General features: G+C 41.7%; 2 protein-coding genes and 1 pseudogene across 7 annotated transcripts in view; 2 read left to right on the top strand and 1 right to left on the bottom strand.

The window, feature by feature from the left end:
* UBP1 (upstream binding protein 1) overlaps positions 1 to 15704 on the top strand; it is a 55396-nt gene extending 39692 nt beyond the window's left edge. For 3 of the 4 annotated variants that reach the window (XM_007524036.3, XM_007524035.3, XM_060180494.1), the window contains 8 exons: positions 1729 to 1832; positions 4622 to 4676; positions 4883 to 4976; positions 6216 to 6306; positions 7062 to 7180; positions 10403 to 10545; positions 11995 to 12046; positions 14009 to 15704. In XM_007524036.3, coding sequence (XP_007524098.1) covers positions 1729 to 1832; positions 4622 to 4676; positions 4883 to 4976; positions 6216 to 6306; positions 7062 to 7180; positions 10403 to 10545; positions 11995 to 12046; positions 14009 to 14046 — 696 coding nt within the window. In that variant the 3' untranslated portion in view covers positions 14047 to 15704. Of the gene's footprint in view, positions 1 to 1728; positions 1833 to 4621; positions 4677 to 4882; positions 4977 to 6215; positions 6307 to 6479; positions 6613 to 7061; positions 7181 to 10402; positions 10546 to 11994; positions 12047 to 14008 lie in introns of those variants that run through there. The other variant, XR_009547061.1, reaches the window with a different exon arrangement.
* FBXL2 (F-box and leucine rich repeat protein 2) overlaps positions 15424 to 25889 on the bottom strand; it is a 54425-nt gene continuing 43959 nt past the window's right edge. For all 3 annotated transcript variants that reach the window (XM_060180496.1, XM_007524037.3, XM_060180497.1), the window contains 2 exons: positions 19024 to 19236; positions 15424 to 17904 (listed from right to left, as the gene is read on the bottom strand). In XM_060180496.1, the coding sequence (XP_060036479.1) occupies positions 17797 to 17904; positions 19024 to 19236 (321 nt within the window). In that variant the 3' untranslated portion in view covers positions 15424 to 17796. The remainder of the gene's footprint in view (positions 17905 to 19023; positions 19237 to 25889) is intronic.
* LOC132535353 (U2 spliceosomal RNA) lies at positions 21684 to 21816 on the top strand (annotated as a pseudogene).

Raw genomic sequence — 25889 nt, 5'->3', positions numbered from 1 at the left:
AGTGTCAGTTTATCAAACCAAGTCATAGAAATTTTTATGAAAAAAATATAAAAATAAGTTATTGGAATACACTTTGAGTGATGAGCCCAAAATTAAGTTTTAGATATTTTAGTAGAAAAGAAAATTTAAATACTTTATTCTTTTAACATTTTTAAATATTTATTTAGTCCCTTTTGTTGCCCTTGTTATTTAATGTAGTTACCATTGTTGTTGTAGATAGATTTATTTTTATTTCAGCAGTGTCTTTCAGGCCATAGAACTCTCTCTCTTTTTTTTTAATAGTTAACCTGGTAAAAAAATCTCAGTGTCAAAACAATAAGGACAACGAAAGGGGAAAATAAAAATAGCCTCCAGCAGCAGTGGATTTGCAATGCAGGAACCAAACCCCAGCAATAATAATAATAATAACAATAAATAGATAGATCAATAAATTCCAGTGTCTCTCTGGAAAAAATTAAAAAAAATTTTTTTGGCAGGGTTATTGCTGGGACTCTATGCCTACATGATTCTGTCACTCCTGGCAGACTTTTTTCTTTTTTCCCCCTTTAAGATAGAGCCCAAGGGAGTTACCACATCATTCCTTTACCACTGGTGAAGTTTTCCTCAGACATGCTCTACTGAGGAAACCATCTCCTGGCCCTAAATAAAAAAAAGTCTTTAAAAAGAAAAATACTCAACATACAGAATTAAAAAAAATTTTTTTAATTATTTTTATTTATTTATGTAATAGCCAGAAATTGAGAGGAAGGGAGAGCTAGAGACACCTGCAGCACTGCTCCATCTCTTGTGAAGCTTTCCTCTTTCAGGGAGGGACAAGGGTTTGAACCCAGGTCCTTGCACATTGTAATATCAACATACAGAATTTTTAAATGGCCTATATCCATGCTTTTTGGGTGGAAGAGTCATTGGGAAAAGGGATCCTTGAAACTGAAAGCATTCTGAGGTATATTGGTTTTTAGAAAGAATATATGTGCAGTCAAGCGAAAAAGCTATATGGCAGATTCGAAGCAGACCACCGTGGCCTGCTCTGACTTCAGCTATTCTAATAGTTATGTGAGTTGCATGTCTTCATATCTATCATCAGTCTTAGGTCCGAATTGTGTCTTGGAGTGAAACATTTAAGTTTACCATGTCCCTTCTAGAAAACATAAATAATAAATATAGATAGTACTCTGTGCTGTTTATGTATCTAAATACAAAGCTGGCCATGTCACTTTTTTTTTTTTATACATTGTATTTGGGGATTATTATTAGAGAAATTGAGGAAGTAAATGGGTATTGGTGAGGCTCCTTGGGTAAGAGGGGTGAACAAGTAGGACAGAGCTACTGTTCTGGCACTCACAAGATGCCTGATGTTGTTTAAAAATCCTTATCTTTACTATGCTTCAACCTTAGTAAAGAAAGGGTTCCTGTTATGGAACCTGATGGTGAGAGTTCTTGAAAGAGAATTATATATAAGCATACATTTTAAATGCCACTGTAAATCTTTGTGGCACATCTTTGCTACTATGTCACTTCAGGTCTTTAATCATCATGTAGGCCCATGTAGCGGGTAAACATTTTACATTGTCACATGGAAGTAAACTTCATGTTTTCTGTGAGGTTGCTTGAGAGTGCCAAGTGTCTTGTGTTTTATAATCTTGCATTTGGCCAGATTATAGAGTGGACTATAAAATCTTTTGTCTAATTGAAAAGGATACCATTAATTATTTTTGTTTCTATCCTTAGTGTTCTCCATGGCCCGATGCCCCCACAAACTATGTGAATAATAGCCCTTCTGCAGCACCCACATTCACCTCCCCACAACAGAGCACTTGCAGTGTCCCAGACAGGTATCTGTTATGCGTAATTGTATGTCTGCAGCTCCTTTATTTTTCTATCTACAGCAAACTCTTTAAATGTGTATCTGAAATATGTAGCAATGGGAAATAGCCTGCACTTCAGTTTCAAAGGAAACCCATCTTTGCATTTGCTGAATATGAACCCCATGGTAGATTCTAGACCTGTGGAGATTATCTGGCTTTAACTGGCAACTGAAAGTTTAGTGAGGGAGTCGGGTGGTAGCACAGTGTTTAAGTATAGGTGGTACAAAGTGCGAGGACCGGTGGAAGGATCCTGGTTCGAGCCCCCAGCCCTCCACCCACAGGGGAGTTGCTTCACAGGTGGTGAAGCAGGTCTGCAGGTGTCTGTCTTTCTCTCCCCGTCTCTGTCTTCCCCTCCTCTCTCCATTTCTCTCTGTCCTATCCAACAACGACAACATCAACAACAATAAAACAACAAGGGCAACAAAAGGAAATAAATATTTAAAAAGTAAGTCTAGTGAATGCAGGATGGAAGTTGTCCTACTGATGTCACAGTAATGCTCTGGGGCTTTTCATTCCTAGGGATTTGTTGAATTTCATGAAGGAAATTCATTAAAGTTACAATTACAAAGGCAAAGATTCTTTTTCTCATGCTCTGGTCATATAGGTAAAGCCTTGCTTGGGATGCTGAAACAAAATACCACAGGCTGGGCACCTTAGCCATAATAGAAATTTGTTTCCTCACCTGGTGGAAAGTAGAGCAGTGGAAGCAAGCTCTCTTGTGTTTCTTATAAAGGCACCGGTCCCATTCATAGATGCCCCACCTGTATGGCTCTCAAAGGTCCCACCTCCTAGTTTTGTCTTTTACAGTGTGGGTTAATTAAGGTAGACCTTGAGATTTTGAGATACTACAGACATTCAGTCTTTTAATAGGGTCTGGTACAAAAAAGACACCAAAATATGCTTTTCCCATATAGATAGGCAGGCTGATGAAATGGCTTGCTTTTGAGAGACTAGGGTTCAGCATGTCACTGAATGAGGGAACTCTACAATTTCATAGTCTAGTCTAAATAATCTTAGAGTATAAAATAAGACTCTTTTCCTCTCATCAGCTATCTTCTCTTTTATTTTACCTTAGAAACACAGGAACAGAGGAGTAAGTTTGGGCATTGATTTTCTTTTTTTCTGAATTCATTAGTGATAAGAGAGGAAAAGAATGAACCAGAGCATCACTCGGGTACATGTCTGATGTACATGGAACTTTATGCTTGAGAGTCTAGTGCTTTATCCATTGTGCCACCTCCCGGAATAGTATAAGACTGGATTTTTATTGTTTTGAGTTTTGCCCTCCATAATTGTGCATATATGTTTTAATTAAAGGGATGTCATTTTCTGTTTTGACTTTGAATAATTATTATGACATTTCTTGTATCCTTTTCCCTCAAAGTAGCTTTTTTTTAAAAAATGTTTTATTTATTTATTCCCTTTTGTTGCCCTTGTTGTTTTATTGTTGTAGTTATTATTGTTGTTGTCATCGTTGTTGGATAGGACAGAGAGAAATGGAGAGAGGAGGGGAAGACAGAGAAGAGGAGAGAAAGATAGACACCTGCAGACCTGCTTCACCACCTGTGAAGCGACTCCCCTGCAGGTGGGGAGCCGGGGTTCGAACCTGGATCCTTATGCCGGTCCTTGTGCTTTGCGCCACCTGCGCTTAACCCGCTGCGCTACAGCCCGACTCCCTCAAAGTAGCTTTTTAAGAAGTACTTTTCAACTATCTCTTTAATTCCTCATTTTTACCTAAGAGAGCAGTTTTTTTTTGTTTGTTTTTTTTTGCCTCCAGAGTAATTGCTGGAACTCTGTGCCAGCATTACAAATCCACTGCCCCTTGGGCCTGGGTGGTGGAGCACATGTTACAGTGTACAAGGACCCAGGTTTGAGCCCCCCCAGTCCCCATCTGCAAGGGGAAAGCTTCACAAGTCGTAAAGCAGTGTTGCAGGTGTCTGTTTCCTCTCTCTATCTCCCCCTTCCTCTCAGTTTCTGGCTGTCTCTATCAAATAAATAAAGATTTAAAAAAAATTTTTTAATCCACTGCTCCTGGAGGCCTTTGTTTGTTTTGTTGTTGCCCTTATTGCTCTTCTTGTTATAGCTATTGTTGTTGGATAGGACAGAGAGAAATTGAGGGAGATGGGGAAGACGGGAAGAAAAAGATAGACACCTGCAGACCTGCTTCACCGCTTGTGAAGTGACCCCTCTGCAGGTGGGGAGCTGGGGCTTGAACTGGGATCCTTACTCGGGTTCTCGCACTTTGCACCATGTGCATTTAACCTAGTGCGCTACTGCCCAGTCCCCAGAGCCCTTTTCTTATGTGGGGCTTGACTTCCACATGTGCTATTTCACTGCTCTGGGGTGCGTTTTCATTGGGGGTCTGAAGGGGCTGGTGAAGCTCCACAGGACCATGGCTTCCTCTAAGGCTGTGGCACCTCCCAAGTGATGCTGAGCCCCAAACCTGGACTCCTCGAAAGGCAAGGTAGACACCCTGCTGGTGAGCTCTCTCTCACTGTGAGCGTCCTTGGTTTTCTTGACAATCTGGAGATAACTGGAGCCCTTTTTAATTAAAAAAAAAGGCAGGGGCTTTGTTTAATAAAATGTAAAGCATCTTACTAGCACAGATGAAGGAAAGCACAAATTAAGAAACAGTCCTTTGTCTTATTTTGCTCTGACCCACAGTATCATTTTATAGATACTTAGCTTAATAGCCATTAATGTCTTGATTTTGAAATATACCTATTATAGTAACCATTCTGTCTTTCCTTCTTCAGCAATTCTTCTTCCCCAAATCATCAGGGAGACGGAGTTTCACAGGTTTCTAGTGAAGTAAGTACCTTTCTCCTAAAACTGTAGGTGCTTTGGGGGCTCCACATTGTTATTATCAGACTCAGGTAGGGACTTGAGTCATTTGATTAGTCAGGCCTTTGCTCTTATGGGGTGGTTTTTACTTTCAATTTGAAGGACTTCTGTGTTTTGTTTAATTGCTCTTATAACATGCCATTGCTAACTGTGTCTACTTTCTTCATTGACAGCAACTTCAGCCTTCAGCCACAACCCAGGAAACACAACAATGGCTGCTTAAAAACAGATTTTCTTCCTACACAAGACTGTTTTCCAATTTTTCAGGTATGTTTGTATGTGTGCATGATTTATTTCTGTGTTTTTATTAATACTATATATATATACATATACATATACATATATTTATATGTTTTTTGTTTGAGTAAAATGACTCCAATGCTTATCTTTACAAGAGAGGCGCTTCTCTATTTTATACATTGGAATGTGAGGGCCCTTACATTCATGCCCTCAGAAATAATGACCCATTATATTGGCATCTGTAAAAAGCCATCGTAATTCTGCCAATAAAATACAAGGGAAAAATATAATACTTTGGGCACATTACTACATAAAAAGTAGATGATGGGGAGTTGGATGGTAGCACAGTGGGTTAAGCAAAAGTGGCACAAAGTGCAAGGACTGGCATAAGGATCCCAGTTCAAGCCCCCAGCTCCCCACCTGCAGGGGAGTCGCTTCACAGGCGGTGAAGCAGGTCTGCAGGTGTTTATCTTTCTCTCCCCCTCTCTGTCTTCCCCTCCTCTCTCCATTTCTCTCTGTCCTAACGACGACATCAATAATAATAATAACTACAACAACAATAAAAACAAGGGCAACAAAAGGGAAAATAAATATTTAAAAATTATTTTTAAAAAAAGTAGATGATGATGAATTCCCATATTGCCACCCCAGCTCCAGAAATGATCAGTCTTTGACTAGTTCCACTTTCTGACACTCCCATCCTCCCATTTCTATTGTATTATTAAATAGATCTTAGATGCCATGTCATTTACACCTATCAATTGTTTATGGGGGTCTACTAGAACTGACTCCTGTGACAGGTTTTAAGTTATACAATGTTTGAGTTTAGATTGCATGTAGCAGTAAGAATCACAGTCCTAATTCTGACGTAAGTTCTTCTGACACTGAGCAAGGCCTCCATTTAATTTCTTCTTTATATGGTATAAACTGGTCTGAGGACCACAGAGTCCCTTATCCTCACATCCACAGCCCCGTCAAAATAAGGTAGGCAGTGAAATCGGGCATAGAATCTTATCTCACTTATTGATCTGATTTGCCTACCTCTGACAACCAGACTTCTTGTTATTAGACACTGAAGAGCTAGCATTTTCCTTTGACCCTGAGGAGACCTTTATACATGTATACTCCAGTGTTGCTCCTTTTAGCTTTATACTTGGGTAACTGTGATGCTTTCAAAGGACACTCAGCTATAAAGCAGCCAGCCTGTTTCCTTCTGTGTGTGTGTGTTTGTGTGTCTTTCAAGAATTTCTTCTCTGCTGTTTTTAGGTGCCGACTTATTAAAACTGACAAAGGAGGATCTAGTACAAATTTGTGGTGCAGCCGATGGAATTCGGCTCTATAATTCACTGAAGTCCAGGTAAAGCAGTGTGTGGAAAAGGAATGGTTTTGCTTGAAATTCGAGTATACCTTCCTTCTCATGGGGAGTTTGGGGAGAATGTGTTTCCACGCTAGGTGGGTGTGTGCCTGTGTGCGCTGCTGAGCATTGGCAGCATTGTGCTCACAAGAAGACTGTTTTGTGTACACCTTCAGGGCAGGCCCAGATATGATGCAGGCACTGATGAGGGCAGAGGTAGACTGTAAGACTGGTAGAAATGCACATGGGCAGTACTGATTTCTTGAAGACGACTGGGTTTGTTGCCACGAAAACAAACTTCTCATTTAGGTGAGCTATACAGAATCTATGATTTTCAAGATCATATGACTACTCTTACATAGTTAGTAAAAATGTAAACTTCTAATTGTGAATTAAAATGATACAACCATAAACTTTGCTGGCTTTTAAGTTCAATTACTGTCATTGCTATTTTTAGATTTGTGGTATGAGAATTAACTCCATTAAAATTGACTCTGATTTTAAATTGTTGACTGAATCTTGAAACTTAAATTTACCAGCATCTGACAGACCATCTCAGTGGTTTAGAGTCTGGATCGTCAGATTAGACCACCTGTGATAGTTGTTGTGAGGTGTGTGTCTTTACATTTTTACTAGTGAATTGTTTTATTGAATGAAATGACATTTTAAAGGAAATAGACCATAGATTGTTTGGCATCTGTATAAGTGGTGAGACAGCTTCCATTTCCAGGCTCATGAGTGGCATCTTCTGATTGCAGGTCGGTTAGGCCCCGCTTAACCATCTATGTCTGCCAGGAGCAGCCAAGCAGCTCACCACTGCAAGGGCAGCAGCAGGCTCCCAGCAGTGGAGGCGAGAATGGCAGTGGGACACCTTACGGTGGGTATCGAGGCCCTTTCAGCATTGTGTCTCACTACCTTTCTGACACTTAGTCAAAACTTAGAAAGACTGAGTAAGATTCTGTTTGATTCCTCCTGTGCTGGGATTGCTGAGTTGCTGATGTAGGCATTTTGACAGTTATGAGAGAGGGGCTGTAGGGCCGTCCTTGGGAGACCAGGAAACTAGCAGCCTTCTCGATGTATCAGCCATACATGGATCTCTTCACATGGCCTTTTATGCCAGAACCTTCTCAAAATGAAAGACTGGCTTAAATGCTTTGGGGGTTTTGGTGTCTTTTGTTTTTAAATCTCAGGTTTACTATAATGAGCAAATAATAGCATTGGTAGCTTAGCAAAAAGGAAAAAAAGGAAGATTCCCTCCCATTTTACTGTTTGATGGGGTGGGGGTAGGCTATGTGAAGCTGTAACAGTGCTGTTGCCTCAGACACATGTCTGATCAGCACTGTGGGTTCTGTGTGGTGAGCCTGTCACTTCTGTTTACTCTGCTTTATTTTCTTGACCAGTGAATGTTTTCTTTTTTTTTTTTTTTTCAAATTTATATTTCTTTCTTTCTTTTTTTCTTTTTTTTTTTTTAAGAAAGGATTAATTAACAAAACCATAGGGTAGGAGGGGTACAACTCCACACAATTCCCACCGCCCAATCTCCATATCCCACCCCCTCCCCCAATAGCTTTCCCATTCTCTATCCCTCTGGGAGCATGGACCCAGTGTCATTGAGGGTTGCAGAAGGTAGAAGGTCTGGCTTCTGTAATTGCTTCCTCGCTGAACATGGGCGTTGACTGGTCGGTCCATACTCCCAGTCTGCCTCTCTCTTTCCCTAGTAGGATGGGTCTCTGGGGAAGCTGAGCTCCAGGACACATTGGTGGTGTCTTCAATCCAGGGAAGTCTGGCCGGCATCCTGATGATACCTGGAACCTGGTGACTGAAAAGAGAGTTAACATACAAAGCCAAACAAATTGTTGAGCAATCATGGACCCAAAGCTTGGAAAAGTGGAGAGGAAGTATTAGGGAGGTACTCACTGCAAACTCTAGTATACTTCTGCTTTCTTACTTTGGTGCCATACTCCAAACTCAGTCAATTTCTGCTTTGCGTTTCTACTTCTTTTTTTTTTTTTACATGCATAACATTCCCCAGATTCCCATTTAGCAATAAAACCCCCACTATTTCATTCATCATTTTTCATGGACCTGTATTCTCCCCACCCACCCACCCACTGTAACAGTGCTGTTGCCTCAGACACATGTCTGATCAGCACTGTGGGTTCTGTGTGGTGAGCCTGTCACTTCTGTTTACTCTGCTTTATTTTCTTGACCAGTGAATGTTTTCCTTTTTCCTTTTTTTTTTTTTTTTTTTACCAGAGCACTGATCAGCTCTGGTTTATGGTGGTACAGGGGATTGAACCTGGGACTTCGAAGCCTCAGGCATGAGAGTCTCTTTGCATACCCATTATGCTATCTACCCTTGCCTAAGCAAACAATTTTTAAAGCACATTATTTCCTCATTTGAAAGGTGGGTATGTGGTTCTATCTCCCTTCTTCCCATATTCTTAGTGAAGCACACAGAATTTTTTAGAAAGATGTGTCATGGGATTCCAAGAAGCAGTATCTTGTCTAGTGGGTAGAGCTCTGAATTTAGTGTTTTATACTTCAAAAATCAGTGAATATGACTAAGCATGTTAAGATGCTGCAAGTTAGTCTTAAAGGATAAAAAATTCAGAAGGACCTTTCCATGCCTCAAGATCTTTTCATTTACTGCGTTGAGGATTTTAATGTTACAGAAGGTGTATCTGTAGATGCTGGTTTTTGTGGAGGCCTGTGAGGAAACATCAGCGAACTTCACTGTAGATCAAGGGTCAGCGAGAACACTGCCAACTTGGCAGAGCTCCAGCTTCCCCACACAGCTCTGCCACTGTGCTCAAACAGCTATAGGTAACACTAAGATGGTGGGGGCTGTGCTCTCATAAATCTCATGTTCTTAAAAAAAGATGACAGTGAGGGTTTGGCCCCCACAGGCTAGAGTTGGTGACCTGTGGTCTAATCTTACCCTGGAGCCAGGAAATGGCTCAGTGGATAAAGCCCAGGGGTTCCCTGTCCCCTACCCCACCCCGTTAAATAAATGTAGTTTTAAGAAAATAGATTATTTTAGCCTAAGCATAGTTCCAAATTCTAAACTTTTCTTTTACGATGTGTAACAAAGAGTTCTACAGTGAAAACCACTCACACAAGGAGAAAGCCCTTGTTTGGGGAAATGCAGTATATTCAAAGTGATGTCTGATTTGGACCACTAATTGAATGGGACTTTATTGTTTGTTTTATATTTATTTTACCTTTTGTTGCCCTTGTTGTTTATTATCATTGCTGTTATTATCGATGTCGTTGTTAGATAGGACAGAGAGAAATGCAGAGAGGAAGAGAAGACAGAGAAGGGGAGAGAAAGACACCTGCAGACCTGCTTCACTGATTGTGAAGCGACTCTCCTCCAGGTGGGGAGCTGGGGCTCGAACGGGGATCCTTCCACCGGTCCTTGCGCTTTGCGCCATGTGCGCTACCGCCCAACTCCCTGGAGTCACTCATTGTAGATATGCTAGATACTATACAGACAGCATCTGCTGCTAAGTTATATATATTGCAGAACTATATATGGGTGGCGGCTTGCTGCTGGAACTCTATAGAGCAGGAGAAGTCACAGTTCACAGTCTTGGCCCCCCCCCCTTTTTTTTGGATGTGTGTGTTTCTACAAATACACTCCACTTTTAAAAACCAGCTTTTTTTGGTTGTAAATTACAAATTACATACTTATAAAATCTCCCTTTTAACTAATAAAATTGTAAATAACAATGCAGTGACGTTTTAATAAGTTTACAGAATTGTATAACCGTCACCAGAGTCTAGCTATCTTCCCATTTTCCTAAAATGATTTTCTAAGCCTATTTGCAGTTAATTCCTTCTTGTTTTGAAGTAAAATTAAAAGCCTAAGTCCTTTTGTACAGAGACACAGTGTTCATTAAACAGTACATGTGAGCATACATAATGTATTATGTTTCATATGGGGAACTGGAGATTTTACAATAGTTACAGGGGTGAGGAAAGACTAGTTTACTTCCCATTTTAACTCTTACATTTGAAGAGTATGTTTTTCCTGTAGATTAGGTAGAAAAACAGATCAAAGATTACTCCTAAAATGTTATTCTTGCTTTTTCAGTTTATCATGCAATCTACTTAGAAGAAATGGTGGCCTCAGAAGTCGCTCGAAAACTTGCATTGGTCTTTAATATTCCTTTCCACCAAATTAACCAGGTTTACAGACAGGGTCCTACTGGTATTCACATTCTTGTTAGTGACCAGGTAATGTAAATCACTTGCTTTTCCCTTTTCATACTAATGTGAGTGTGTATACACCATTGAAAAACTTTGTGGTCACATTTACAAGTACTCACAGGAATTGTTTCTAAAGATTTGGGCATCAAATTATTTATTTGTTTGTTTATTTGTTTATTCATTTATTTTTGCCTCCAGGGTTACAGCTGGGGCCTGGTGCCTGCACCACTAATCCACTGCTCCTAGAGGCCATTTTTTCCCCTTTTGTTGCCCTTGTTTCATCGTTGTTGTGGTTATTATTGCTGTTGTCGCTGATGTGATTGTTGTTGCATAGGACAGAAATGGAGAAAGGAGGAGAAGACAGAGAGGGTGAGAGGAAGAGACACCTGCAGACCTGCTTCACCACCTGTGAAGCGACTCCCTGCTGCGCCACCACCCGACCCCCTTATTGATTGATTGATTGATTTATTGATTTATTAGTGAGAAAGATAGGAGGAAAGAAAGAAAGAACAAGACATCATTCTGGTATATGTGCTGCTGGGGATTGAACTCAGGACCTCCTCATCCTTGAAAATCTACTACTTTATCCACTGTGCCACCTCATGGCATGGGCATTAAAATCATTTTTATAGACAAGAGTTTCAGTCACACTAATGATGTAAGGAATATAAATCACAGGTCTGCAGGTGTCTGTCTCTCTCCCTGGCTTCCCTTTTCCTCTCAGTTTCTCCCTGTCCTATTCAAAAAATGAAAACAACCAACCAAAAAAAGGAATATGAATCATGGGGGAGCTGTGGCTCACCACTGCTGCTGTAGCGCCTCCTTTCCTTAAACATGGTGTCGGGGAATGTGCAGCCCAACCTTCGCACTCCATACATAGGAGAAGGGGAGGCACAGGCACAAAAGCTCACTGCCGCCATCTGTAAAGTTTCCTTTGCTGGTTTCCATGGTGCTTCCGTGTTGGTTCTAGGGATCAAGTCCAAGGTCCTACACTCTGTCCATTCAGACACAGGAAAGCTGAACTTTGGCTTTTTAATTTTTATTTATTTATTTTAATGTATAAAGGCCTTTGGGTGTGTTTTCCTTTTGTCCACTAATTTTTAGAAACAAGCCTGGAAAGCACCTCTTTACCCCCAAATGGCAATACTCAGTGGTGATACTCGAAGAGCTCTTTGTGCAGAGTTTCTGTGGAGAGCCGTCATGCACAGAGCCTGGCAGGGAATGTGTCAAGCAGGTGACTATCCTGATCACCTAGGGATGGACCGTGGGCATCGTGTTAGCCCCCGGCTCTGCCAGTGCAGCAGGTGTAAATTCTTACTACCTCACACTGCCTTCACAGACTGTCCTTTTTTTGGGTGGGGGGGTAAGGGGTGCTGAGTCCTGTACTAGTGCAGTATTAAAGGAAAACATCTGTTGTAGTCACTTAAGGTGGTTGTGTATGAATTTTGCTTAATTATATCTGATTTATCCTTCTAGATGGTTCAGAACTTTCAAGATGAGAGTTGTTTTTTATTCTACACAGTAAAAGGTACTTTTGCATGTGTTTTGTATCTTGAAATACAGTGTGTCTCTGTAGTAAGTAGTGATCATGTATGTTTACTTTTTGAAAATGCTAGTGCCGTACAATTTTAATAAGAGTCTGACTCTGAAGGATATAGTGTTCAGAAATTGACAGAACAGTCCTTTCCAGGAAGGAAAGGGAAAATGTGAAGTATTTAAGGAGAAGAGAAACCTAAGCAGGTGGTCATAAAGTCGCTGGCAAAGCTTCTCTGAGGCGGTGTCACTGATGTTGAGAAGGGGCTGGGGCCACCTTGCAGTGGTGTGGGGCTATGTGTAGAGACCATAAGCTGCCCTTCAGTGTGAGGGGTGAGCAGAGTGGAGTGGCAGTTGGGATCTGCTCTATGTGATCAGGTTAGATTATATTGCATGTGTAGGGAGGTCCAGTCAAGTTATTTATAAACGCGGGGCATGTGATTGGATTTTTCTTCACTCTTGCAATTCTGTGTAGAGGAACGGGCAGGTAGAATTAAGAAGCAGGAGGTATCATCTAGGTAAGGCAATAGCATTGTACATGTTTATAAATAGGGCCCTACTGGGCTTCACTCTTCTAAAAGCAACTGTACAGATAGTGGTTCCCAGTAAAGAGGTGGGTAGGGTTGGGGGAGCAACAAAGCTTCATTTTAGGTGTGTAGAAATGCCATTTCGCAGTTGATTATGCAGGGGCTAGCAGGAGGGCCTGGGTCTGAGTGATAAGTCAGAAAGCCTTCAGTTCAACTCAAGACCATAGTAATCATTGAGGTAAGTTAATGAATGTGGGAAAGAGATCCAGAGGAGGTTCAGACAAGTCCAGTTAACAGGGCTTGATGTAAACAATTTTTTTAAATTTGCTTTTGTCTCCCGTTTGTTGTCCTTGTTATTTTTGTTGTTGTTGTTGTAGTTATTACTATTGTTATTGATGTTGTTGTTAGATAGGACAGAGAAATGGAGAGAGGATGGGAAGACAGGGAGAGAGAGAAAGACACCTGCAGACCTGCTTCACCACCTGTGAAGTGACTCCCCTGCAGGTGGGGAGTTAGGGGCCCGAACCAAGATCCTTACGCTGGTTCTTGCACTTTGCACCATGTGCTATCGCCCAACCCCCTATGTTAGGAATTTTTTACTGTGAAATTGTTATGTGAAAGAGCGTACTTTCACAGACTTTAGATGCTTGGCGGATTAAAACCTAAATTTACTTGAGCTTAAATGCTCTACCTACAAGGGCACAGGAACATGTTTCACCCATTCTTTTCACTCTTGAAGGAAGTAGCCCAGGACATGTGGTTGTGATTTCACTGTGCCTGATGTATTGTCACATACAGCGTCAAGTTACCTGAAGGTCTGAGTTACCTGTGATCTGGTTCATTTTACTTTCACAAATATCCCAATTTTGTGTTTTTAAAACAATATAATATTTACTGCAAAAATGTGCATAATCGTAAGTCAGAAACATAGTGTGATTATGACTGTTCTATGAAAGCAGTGCACATTCTAATACCAGGCATCATAGGATACCCCCTCCAATCTTGGTGAACTGTTGTTCAGACTTTAGTCCTCATTAAAAAATTCACTTATTCCTTGATGAATGCCTGTACAGCTTCTTTCCATTTCCTGAGAATCACTGTGTCACCCGGGCAAAATTACTGAAATTATTTTCTAAGTTTCAGACTTATAAATTGAGTTAAAAAGTAAGGTTTATTTATATCTTTCATGACAGAACCATTCACTGTACCTTTTTTTTTTTTTTTTTTTTTTTTTGTAGCACTTTGCTATTTGTTTCAATATCCCAGCCTAGAAGTACTGGCGGGCAGAATGGAGCACAGTCTTGAAAATGTGGGCTAGCCATTACAGAGTAAAAAGGGGATATGTGTGTATGAGTTGCCATAGGGAGGAGCTAGAGCCAAGGTAATCATTTTTCTTTAAAGTATATAACTTTTCTTTCCTTTTTCTACAGCTGAAAATGGTGATGGTATCCACATAATTTTGAAGTGATGTCTTACGTAGTCTGAACTATATTCAGTACCAAATAAAGTCACGCTTAAAAGTGTGTGAAGACTGAATCCAAGAAGTCTTGGGATTGGATTTTACCGTATGAAATGTTTCATATTGAAAACACAAGATGACCTTTCTAATGAGCTGTATGGGAGGCAAATCTCCTCAGTATCACTGCCATAGCCAAGCCTCCTCGTGAGGGTGTGCACGTTGGGACAGCATGCGTGCAGCTTGGGAGGCCATGGTGTAGGCCCGGCCGCCTGCTTCTCTGGCAGAGGCCAGTAGATACAGTTCCTAGAAACAGCCTTTGCTGTCTTTTTACACTGTACGCTGTTTGGAAATGAATGTAAAGACGTACTTGGGCATTTACCTTTCTGTGCCAGTTTGGCTTTTATTGCCTGAACCTTCTGCTGACCTGGGGCAGGGACAGTGTTTTGGAGCCAGTATGGAAGCTGTCTGGAGAGCTGCAATGGACTGACGAGAGGATCAGTGGTCAGGTAAGAGGCTCACGCCTTCCCAGAAGAAATCATGTCTAAGGAAGGGTGTGTGTCCATTGTGATCGTGGCGTCAGAGGAAGATCCAAGCCAGGAAGGCAGGCTTGAAGCAAACTGCATTATCAAGAGTACCTTGGTGAGAGGATCAGTGTAAATCCTAATAGGTACAAAGACGTTTGTGTTTTTGCTTTGTCATGGATTGATTGAAATACCTTTTCCTTCTGCTTCCATTTTAGCATTTTGTTTGACTTTCATTTTTGAAGCCCCCTTTAAATCATGGTTTTCTCCTTTTTCTTGTGTCTGTGCCCACCCTTCCAACCCCATCCCTTCTTCCTGTTAAGCCCCACCCCAAGCATCAGAAATAGCAGAGGGGAAAATAAGAGTTTCTGATTTGGTGTTATGAGATCTTGTTATCAACAAGTTGAAATCATTCACGAAACACTAGACAGCACAAATCAAACACTAAATTATACCATAAAAATTGCTCACTTTTCAAACACTGAGCTTTAGTACAATCATGGGTAAACATCTGGTGATTATTTAGGGGCTTCTTTAAACACACCACATAATAGCTTCTTTTTCAGTAAAAAAAAGAGTGCCTCTTTCACAAAACCAAATGCTTGCCTGCCAGTATACTTTTCAAAGGGACTCCACTGTTTTTATATCTTGTCCCTATCTATCGCTTTCCTTCTCAGATTTCTTCAGCAAGCATTTTTGAGGCCTGTGGTGTAGGAGACCCCATTTTGCAATTCCATGTTAGAGCATTTCTGTCCACTTACCACATGTTTTGAATGTGCTATTTGGTCTTCATATCTGTGTTCATGCAGATATAGGAATGAATAATTCTGAGTTTGAAATCTCTCCTGGAAGACAAACTACATCAGTGGGTGAAAACTTTGACATCTTTTTATTCATGAAGGAGATTGCTTGATACGGAAAAGTATTGTCTCCATTTTTCCATTTGAAAACATGTTAACTCTTTGAGAATCTTGGAGAGGACTTTCCTGTCTCTTTTTTTCCCCCTTTCTTTTTATGACCACTTGTTTCTTATGCCGATCACTTGGGGAAAAGTAATCTTATCTCTTGTTTTAGAGTTTTGCTTGTCTATTTAGCATTCCTTTTGAGTCTCAAAATTTATGGAACAATAAATGTCATTTAATGCTGTGTGCTATTTTGAGTTCCTCAAGTTCTAGACATGGGTTAAAATAATTAAAAGCTCATCAAATTTGAAACTATACCGAGTGACATTGAACATCAGTCTCTCCCAATGAAACAGGTTAAATTTTGGCACCAGCAAATTTGCTAATTTTTTTTAAATAGTAGGATGTACACATTTCAGTATAATAAATGTTTTCTGTATGTTTTGCAAATGTGTCTCTCATTTCATACGATAGAAGGGTTCTAAGTACAGAAACTATCCAAATGTTTTAAAATGTGAAGCCAATTTACTTTAGTTTGTCTGCTCAAAGCTGAGTGAACAAGCCATGCCTAAGGAGAACTAGGCCTTATTCCTCTACCAGAGGTTCTTCTGTTTCATAAGTGAGGTTGCTGAGCAATAAATTCAGTCCTCGCTCAAGAGAAATAAATAAGACTCCTTATCATTTTAATAGAAACTAATTCATAATTACTGAAACAAGTCTATCTTGTACCACCATTTAACTGTCTTCCTGCACCAGTCTTTTCTCCCTGTCCAGTGGTATGTGTATTTAAGTACCTGGTGGTGTGTAGCTTTAGGCCAGGAAAAACTGGGGTCTACCGTTAAGGTAGTAACACAACGAAGACTTGAATGCTAATTTTAACTACCCTGTTAAATTGGGGAGAGAGGAGGAGGTATTATACATTTATCTGTCTTATCTTCCTGGGATGCAGGTGAGGCGTTATATACTAAATGCTTCTAAGACTATCCATCTGATAAAGTTACAGTTCTTTTTTTTTTTTTTTTTTTTTTTTTGTTTTATCTCAGCTTCTCTGGACTAATTTGTTTGGGGAATGGTTGTTAAGAGTTTGACTATCGTGGTAGGAGAAGTTCACAGGGAAGGGGTGATGGGTTATTATCTTTAATCAAGATAAATGTGGACAGCATGGAGCAGAAAGTAGGCCATCTTACCAGATTTTAAATGACTATTAGGAAGGTCTGAATTTAGGGGGGGGATGACTTTTCTCAAATTTGTTTGCATTAAGATTATAGCAATAAAACCCTCTAACTTTAAAGCATTGCTCTGGTTCATTCATTTTTTTATACTATGAATATAAAAGGTACCAACACAATACTGATCTGGAGTTCAGTGTGTAAAACTTGACTAGTTCTGGTATAACTTGATTTCTACAGTTAAAAAAAAACTTGGAAAAACCACATCCATTCTACATGCACCCATTCATCAATTTTAATTGATTATAGCAATAGATAAGCCTTAGTTCAACTCTTGTTTCCTAAAGGTTCTTCCAAATTCTTGGGAGATGACATAATTAGCTTTTCTCCTTTAACAAGAACCTCATTATGTGCTATAGCATAAACCAGAGTTTATAATTTCCAATGAGGCAACACAAACTCTGAGTTGCTTTTGTTTAGATTTTGGTCCCAAAGGTCTATATGACAAAATAAACAGAAACATAAAGGTGAAGACTCTGGTCCACCCAGTTTAAAGTCCTCGATTCTTTGGTGTCTCACGGAAAACTTGACTTGCCTTCCACTTGACGTAAGCCTCCACGTCATAGAAACTGCCAGGCAACATGAATCTGCAGTATAGTCACTTTGAAGACTTAATAGCAACTTTATCAAAGTGGAAAGTCCTGGGATTTTTTTTTTTTAACTTTTAATTTTTTTCTTAATTGTTGTGAATGAATGTAGGTCACTGGCTTAAGTATCGTAGTAAATCAACAGATTTTTTTTCCCTCTGCTCAATTTGTGCTAACACTAATGGTCTGTTGGAAGAACGCCGACAGAGCCGAGGACTGGACTTTTGTACCTAGATGTGCCCCCACCTCTTAAGAGACCCCAGTTTTTTGCATGATCTTGGCTGCACTGAGAGCACTCTGGCCAAGTGTTAACAGAGACAAGACTTTGATTGCACTCAGCAGCATGCAATCAAACTGTCAACCAGAGTACTGCAATCCCTACAGAAGTCTTATTACCTGGAAAAGCTTTTCCCAGTGGAGAATCAACAGCTTTGGGTGATGGTGGAGTAGGTCAGCAAGACTCTGAGTTATCTCTGGAGAAAGGGACGCCTCCTCATGCCTTGGGCCCAGGCAGCAGCTGTCAGAGAATGACACAGCACCTGCACAGTCGCTGTCCACTTCCTCCCACGGCTGTTGGTGGGGTGACGGGAGCAAAGTAGGCATGGACTTTGACGTGAGGGAGCTGAGCCTGAAGCAGAAAAAGTGCAGGGGTCACACCGGCATTTGTAGGTGTCTAGACATAACCTAGAAAAGCCCGCAAGGGCCATATAAACATCTGCTTCACCTTCCTACTAGGCAGGTAGCTCAAAACAGTTGCTGGGAGAGGCTTAAACTCCTGTCTGCATGCCCTGAAATGATTCCTCCCGAAAGACAAAGGGAGATAAGATTTCTGCCCAGTGGTCCTGTGAAGTGGTAGAGTAGATCATTAAGTGCTGGACTCTCCTTGTGCTTTGCACTACATGCGCTTAACCCGCTGCGCCACCGCCCGACTCTCTAAGTGCTGGACTCTCAACGCATGAAGTCCGTCCTGAGTTTGATTCCTACTACCGCGTGTACCAACATGATGCCCTCGTACTCTTTCATCTCTCAATAAACATTTTAGGTTTTGCCTGGGGCTGGGTGGTGGTACACCTGGTTAAGCTCACCTGTTACAGTGGGTAAGGACCCAGGTTCGAACCCCCCATCCCCCACCTGCAAGGGGCAAGCTTTGCAAGTGGTAAAGCAGTGTTGTAGGTGTTTTTCTCCCTCTATCTCCCCCTACCCTCTCAATTTCTGGTCTTCTCTAACCAATAAATCAAGATAATTTTTAAGAATTAAAAAAAAAAAGAGGTCTCACCCCAAAAGTTTCTGGTTCTGTATGTAAACAGTGGTGTTTGGAAGGCTGTACCACACTTGTGAGGGCTGCTTTAGGATGTGAATGTAAAGCTGCCTAAACTTCAAACACATTAAAAAAATTAGTGTTGGTATACTACATGGAGGGAAGAAGTCACTTTTCTACTAAGCTGTCTCACCTGGAATGTAGCCAAGTCAAGACCACGTTTTATCACCTAGTGGTAATGAGTTTTTAAGTCCCTTTTCTTATAAAGGTACTGACTGCTAGTCTACATGGAACTTCTACCCCACACCCATCCTGGAAGTCAAATCTTCCTACATAGACCTAATGTAAGTAAACCTGACGTCAAAGAAGACATCTATCGAAAAGGTCAATTTGTATCACCTGACTGAAGACAGGATGGAGAAAGTGGATGGTCTAGATGTGTTCATTTTGCTTAGAAACCAGGAGTCCACAGACTTGCCTGGCACCTACCCGCATCCGCTTGATGCCCGCACGGGTAACCTGCTGGCAATCGTACAGCTCCAGGCGCTCCAGGCCTTGGCAGTTCTCGAGGTGTTCCAGGGCCACGTCGGTGATGAGGAGGCAGTTGTCCAGCTCCAGGACCCGTAGCCTCTCGTGGCCACAGGTGCTGTTGCTCAGGTGCAAGATCCCATCATCTGTGATGAGTTCACAGTGGGACAGGCTCTGGGACAAAGAGCAAAGTCCTAGAGTGACTGCTTGTTAGACAAAGCCTTGGAACAACCCTTTGAATAGGAGTGTTCTTCAGCTGGGAAGTGGCTTTCCTTGCCTTTACTATTGGACAAAATTGGAAGTCAAGATTGTAGGAGAAATTTCAGAGCCAACTGCACTGAGTGCCATTTTATAACAGTTCTGCACTTGAGTAAAGGCCAGTGATGTCCTTAAGAAAATGGTGTCAACCACCAGGATTGAGACCACAGAAAGGCTATAGTTAAATAGGCCCACAAGTGTGTGATCTGACATTGTCTCGTAGGGAGAAGAATTCAAGGTCAGTCCCTAGCACCACCAAAACCAGAGCTGAGCAGTTCTCTAGCCTTCCCCCCCTCCATTTTTCTCTATATCTCATTAAAAATATAAATAAAGGTTGCAGAAGAAATTTACATTAACATTGCATGGCTAAATGACATTTTTATAATTTTAGTAGTAATTTTTTAAATTTTTAATATTCCCTTTTGTTGCCCTTGTTTTATTGTTGTAGTTATTACTGTTATTGGATAGGATAGAGAAATGGAGAGAGGAGGGAAGACGGGGAGAGAAAGATAAGATAGACACCTGCAGACCTGCTTTACTGCCTGTGAAGCTATTCCCCTGCAGGTGGGGAGCCAGGGGTTCGAGACATTTTTATAATTTAAGTTTTCCATGTTAGTTTCAGACCTGACTTTATCCCAATGAGTATAAGATGTAATATCCACACCACCACACACGTTCAAAAGCAAAAGTACTGGACTGGGGTTTCAGTTTCTTGTTCCTTTAAATATGAGTTCCAGTTGTGTGCCAGAGCCTATGCTGCACTGGTGAATAAAAACCTTTTCTGTGCTGGTGGAACTAGAAATCATGTAACTATTCAATGGAAGTTAAGTGCTTTGTCCGTACATGATAGTGGGATGTGGCCTGAGGTAAGGATCACTGAGTTGGCATCTGAAGGATTAGGAAGCAAGGAAAGGGACGGGAGGTAGCAGAATAAGTTAAGCAAGTCTTTCGTGCACGGCTCCAGGTTCAGTCCCCAGCACCACCATGAACCAGAGCTGAACAGTGCTCTGGTCTGCGTCTCTTGTCTCTCATTAAAATATATCAATTGAAAAGAAGTACACAATAAATACAATTCAATTAAAAATATACTAGAAGACGCAAGGAGAGAAAGCTTGTGTACTGCGTAGTGCTCTAGGCTGAAGGGGAATGGCCGGTACCGAGTATGAGAGAGACAGGAAGAAAACACTTGGAAGTAGGTGGCATTCTGCCAGGCCAGAGCTGCGCAGGCCATACGAGGGAGTTTAACTTGATTCTACTATCACTGTTCATACTAAAAGGTGACCATGACTTTTTTTTTCCATGCAGTGTTATTGCTGGGGCTCAGTGCTTGCACTAGGAATCCACTGCTCCTGTGGCCATTTTTTTGATTTTTTTTTTTTTTAATTATTTGGATAGGACAGAGAAAATTGAGAGGAGAGGGGGAGAGAAAGATAAAAGACACCGCTTGTGAAGTGACCTCTCCCTGCAGGTCGGGAGCCAGGGACTCAAACTGGGATCCTTGAGTGGGTCCTTATGCTTTGGACTATGTGTGCTGAACACGGTGCACCACAGCCTAGCCCCCAACATTTGTTTTTCTTCTTTTTTTTTATATTTATTCCCTTTTGTTGCCCTTGTTTTTTTATTGCTGTAGTTATTGCTGTTATTGATGTCGTTGGATAAGACAGAAATGGAGAGAGGAGAGGAAGACAGGGGGAGAGAAAGACACCTGTAGACCTGCTTCACCGCTTGTGAAGCAACTCCCCTGCTGGTGGGGAGCCAGGGGCTTGAACTGTGATCCTTTTACCGGTCCTTGTGCTTTGTGCCACCTGCGCTTAACCCTGTGCTACCGTCTGACTCCCAACATTTGTTTTTCATACTCATCAGAGTGGCTAAGTTGAAAATGATGAAAAATAAGGAGCAACTGGAACACACATAAAACATAAATAAATAAAAGCTTAAAGGCTGGCCTGAGCAGATCTGTTAAATGAAACTATGCTCTGCAGAGCTGCTGTAAAGCATAAATGACCTGGTGATGGCACACCTGCCTGAGTGCACAAAGACTCCGGTTCAAGCCCCCCCAGTCCCCACCTGCCAGGATTCCGGAAGCTTTACAAGTGGTGAAGCAGTGTCCCAAGTGTCTTCTCGCTCCCTGTCTTCCCCCTTCCATCTCAGAATCTTAATGTTTCTAACCAGAATAAATAAATACATAAAAACGTGTTTAAAAGCTTTTACAAATGAATGAATTAGATAAATGCACAGGAAGTGGAACAGTGGATAAACCATGGGGCCCTCATCAAGCATGAGGTCCTGAGTTTGACCCCCAGAAACTAATGTGCCAGAGTGATGCTCTGGTTTGTCCTGTCATTAATAAGTATCTTAAAAACATCGCTTCTCGGCCTTTTGGCTAAGATCAAGTGTAGTATCTTAAAAACTTAGATGAAATAATGTATATGCAGTAGGTGGCCCAAAACATGTTTTTGAGAATTGGCTTTTTAGTAACACAAAAGAAAACGATCCTCTTACTACATGAACCACATGGGTGGATTTTCCTGTGAACTCAAAGGACAAATCAAGGGCCTCTCTGATTTCCCTTATACTGTAACAATTTTAGGTAATTGTGTATAGGGTCTGGGCAGTGGCACACCTGGTAGAGCACACAGCAGCACATTACCATACTCCAAGATCCAAGTTGAAGCCTAGCATTATGAACGTTCCAGTTGCTCCACGTCCTCGGTAACAACCTACAGCCATGTGAAAGGCCTCACCTGCTCCAGCATGAGGTCTGCAGAGAGATACTCATATCCCCTGCTAGACTCCTGGCAGGCCAGCCTAGATCCTGGAGTGGCCGCTATATAAGGCAGGCAGCAAGTCAGCGACACTTTGTGCTATGGGACTCAAATGTACTTTCAACAAAATGTGCACTTTAACTTGCCCTCAGTTTTGGGAAATGGTGCAGATGTGGTCGAACATTGGCAGGGCCCTGAGTTGATGGAAGCACTGCCGATGCCACTATCAGAGTAATGCACCCTGAGTATCCTTCAAAGCACCCAGGACTGACTGACTCCCCTGCTCCTTCAGAGTCAGGATGGAGTTCGTCTCCACTCATTCTCCAGTGCCCAGAGCCTCACCAAGCTTCAGAGTGAGTTGCATGGCATGAAACCAAAGGAATCCACAGCACTGCCCTATCCTGTCTTCAGAGCTCTAGGTCTAGATTTCGATCTAATTGTTCACCTTGTCCTGCTAATAATTCATCATGTTTTTATTTGAGGCTTTTTGTTTGGCCCTCTTGCTTTATAACAGCTTATGACATCTGTATGAAAGTAGCTGGTGTAGGAGGCAAGACAGTGAGGTTTCTCAGTCACCAGAACCCATTCGGGGAAAACACTTCGGAGGTCATTCCCTGACAAGTCACTATGGCCGGCAGGTTCTGTACTGGGGGGACCAGGAGGAAGGATAGGAGTTGGGGAGCTAGTGGGAGGTCTCGGTTTTTGGGGTTTTTTTTCTTCAGTTTTTAGGGTATATTTACTCGTTAATGAGAAAGATGAGAGAGAAGAACCAGACATCACTCTGGTACATGTGCTACCAGGGATTGAACTTGGGACCTTCTGCTTGAGAGTCCAGTGCTGTTCTCCACTGCGCCATCTCCTGGACCACAGGTCTCAAGTTTAGTGTGAATGCTCTTAAGTGCCTCTGGCGGAGGGCAGATAAAAGGTGCTGGCTCCATCAGTTCTTGTTTAGTTGCTGACATTTGCTTAGTTTCTTGTTAGGCTTTTTATGTAGCCAAGATGGTGATAGGCATCCAGCCTTTCCTAGGAGTCTATTTAGGAGACTTGGGACAGTTACACACTTCCCACTGTTCTTCACCTCTTCCTAGACTAGGAAAGTTTCAACATAAAGATCAGACAGCAGGGGGCATGGAGGTGGCGCACCTGGTTAAGCACACACATTACAGTTAGCAATCACCCAGGTTCAAGGCCCTGGCACCCCACCTGCAGGGGGAAAGCTTCACAAGTGGTGAAGAAAGGATTCAGGTGTCTCTCTCTCTCTCTCTCCTCTCTATCTCCCCCTTCCTCTCAATTTCTGGCTGTCAGTATCTAATAATAAAGATATTTTAAAAATAATCACAGAGATGCCCTGTTCTGAAGGCAATTCTTAGTGTCTCTTAGTGCCATCTTCCAACTTAGAAAAGACTTTGCTGGTCTTCTCACCATTTAGAAATCACCTTCTCGGGAGTCAGGCGGTAGCGCAGCGGGTTAAGCGCAGTTGGCGCAAAGCACAAGGACCGGCTTAAGGATCCCGGTTCGAACCCCGGCTCCCCACCTGCAGAGGAGTCGCTTCACAGGTGGTGAAGCAGGTCTGCAGGTGTCTATCTTTCTCTCCCCCTCTCTGTCTTCCCCTCCTCTCTCCATTTCTCTCTGTCCTATCCAACGACAACAACAATAATAACTACAACAATAAAACAAGGGCAACAAAAGAGAGTAAATAAATATAAAAAAATTAAAAAAAAAAAAGAAATCACCTTCTCTAGTCTTTCTGAAGTCCTATGACAACAACCTATACCAGCCTTTTTAGCTCCCAGAGAAATGAAAAGGAAAATAAAAATGACTGAAATGTTAAAAGACATTTAACATTACCAAGTGGCATCTCTGACATGAAGTAACTGAAACTCTTAGTCACTCCTGCTACAAACATTTCTGACTTATTGTTTTCATTTACGCATGTGTCTATACCTGTTTTTTAATTTACCTTGATTCTGAATAAAATAATCCCAGTTGGGGGGGAAAAAAAACTCCCTCTGTTCTGATGTGAGATTTCTTGTAGGCCAGGTTCCCCAGGACAAAGGGGTGAAGAAGAGAAGGGAGAAAGCACATCTAACTTACAGTTTATGTTGATGACAGAAATAACATCTAAGCCAATTTATGGGAAAGACATGATCCAAATGACCTGCAGTAGGTGGTGGAAAACCTGATCTCAAGTCTTATGTTGCCCTGGAGCTTTCTAAAACACAGCTACACATGTGCTTGAAGGAAAAACAGATCCAGAGGAAATGTAGAAATAACATGAGTGGTGGGAAGATCAAGTGAAGGTCAAATGTGATTCAATGACATGAAATTCTCACTCGCAAGAACAGAGCAAGTTTTAAAACAGGACACTGACTTAAGAAAGATCTTGCCTATCTTAGGGGGGTGGGGTGGGCGCCATGGAGAACAGAGATCTGGAGCCTATGAGCAGCTGTGTGTGATTCTGGGCTGGTTCCTTAATCACTGAGCCTCAGTTTCTCTACTGATGAAATGGGATGCTAACAGTGCCTGCATGTGGTCTGGGAGGTGGTCCAGTGGATAAAGCATTGGACTGTCAAACATGAAGTCTTGAATTCAATCCCCAGCAGCACAGGTACCAGAATGATGTCTGGTTCTTTCTCTCCTATCTTTCTCATTAATAATAATAATTATATATATATATATATATATAATATCAACCAGTGCCTGCATCAGAGGGCTTGGAACTGAGTCTAGCAGTAGCTCAGTTTCCATAGGTTTATTCAGTGAATGTGGAGACAAGTTGGGCTCTAGGCTCCCAGCCAAGCAGCCAGGTGTGAAATGTCTACAGGATGCCTGCAGGGACAAAAGGGTCAGGATACTTTCACTGCACATCTAGAATCTTTGACTATCTAATTCCTTCCCCCTCTACCGAGGGTTATATGAGCCAATATGAAATTTAAAGATAGCACAAAGATGGCCTCAGTCTTTTGTCTTAGTCTGTATCTCAGCATGAGACTTGCTAACTTTCACTCTACCTGATAAAAAGAACATGAACTTGAGAGAAATGATGAGGATCAGGGCCCTTATAAAGGTTTGTGGTTGGGATCAGGTGGTGGTGCACCTGGTTGAGCGCATGCTACAATGCACAAGGACCCAGGTTCAAGTCCCCAGTCCCCACCTGCAGGGGGAAAGCTTCACGAGTGATGAAGCAGTGCTGCAGGTGTCTCTCTGTCTCTCTTCTTCTCTGTCTCTCTTACTCTCTGTCTCCCCCCTTTTGATTTCTAGCTGTCTCTATCCAATAAATGAACAAATAAAGATAATAAAAAATAAAAAACTAATAATAAAAGTTTTTGGTCGGAAGTCGGGCAGTAGTGCAGCGGGTTAAGCGCAGGTGGCGCTAAGCACAAGGACCAGTAGAAGGATCCTGGTTCGAGCCCCTGGCTCCCCACCTGCAGGGGAGTCACTTCACAGGCGGTGAAGCAGGTCTGCAGGTGTCTGTCTTTCTCTCCCCCTCTCTGTCTTCCCCTCCTCTCTCCATTTCTCTCTGTCCTATCCAACAACAATGACATCAATAATAACTACAACAACAAAACAACAAGGGCAACAAAAGGAATAAATAAATAAATAAATTTAAAAAAAAAAAAAAAAAAAAAAAAAGTTTTTGGTCTAAAAGGAAAGCAATGACATTTAGCTATCCTGCCTCCCATATTAATCCACATAATGAATCTTTTTTTTTTTTTTTTTGCCTCCAGGATTATTGCTGGGGCTTGGTGCTTGCACTACGAATCCATTGCTCCTGTGGCCATTTCTTTCTTTCTTTCTTTCTTT

The sequence above is a fragment of the Erinaceus europaeus genome, chromosome 21 (assembly GCF_950295315.1).
Source record: "Erinaceus europaeus chromosome 21, mEriEur2.1, whole genome shotgun sequence".
NCBI lineage: Eukaryota > Metazoa > Chordata > Mammalia > Eulipotyphla > Erinaceidae > Erinaceus > Erinaceus europaeus.
The sequence above is the reverse complement of the archived record's forward strand: the minus strand, read 5'-3'. Positions and strand labels throughout refer to the sequence as shown.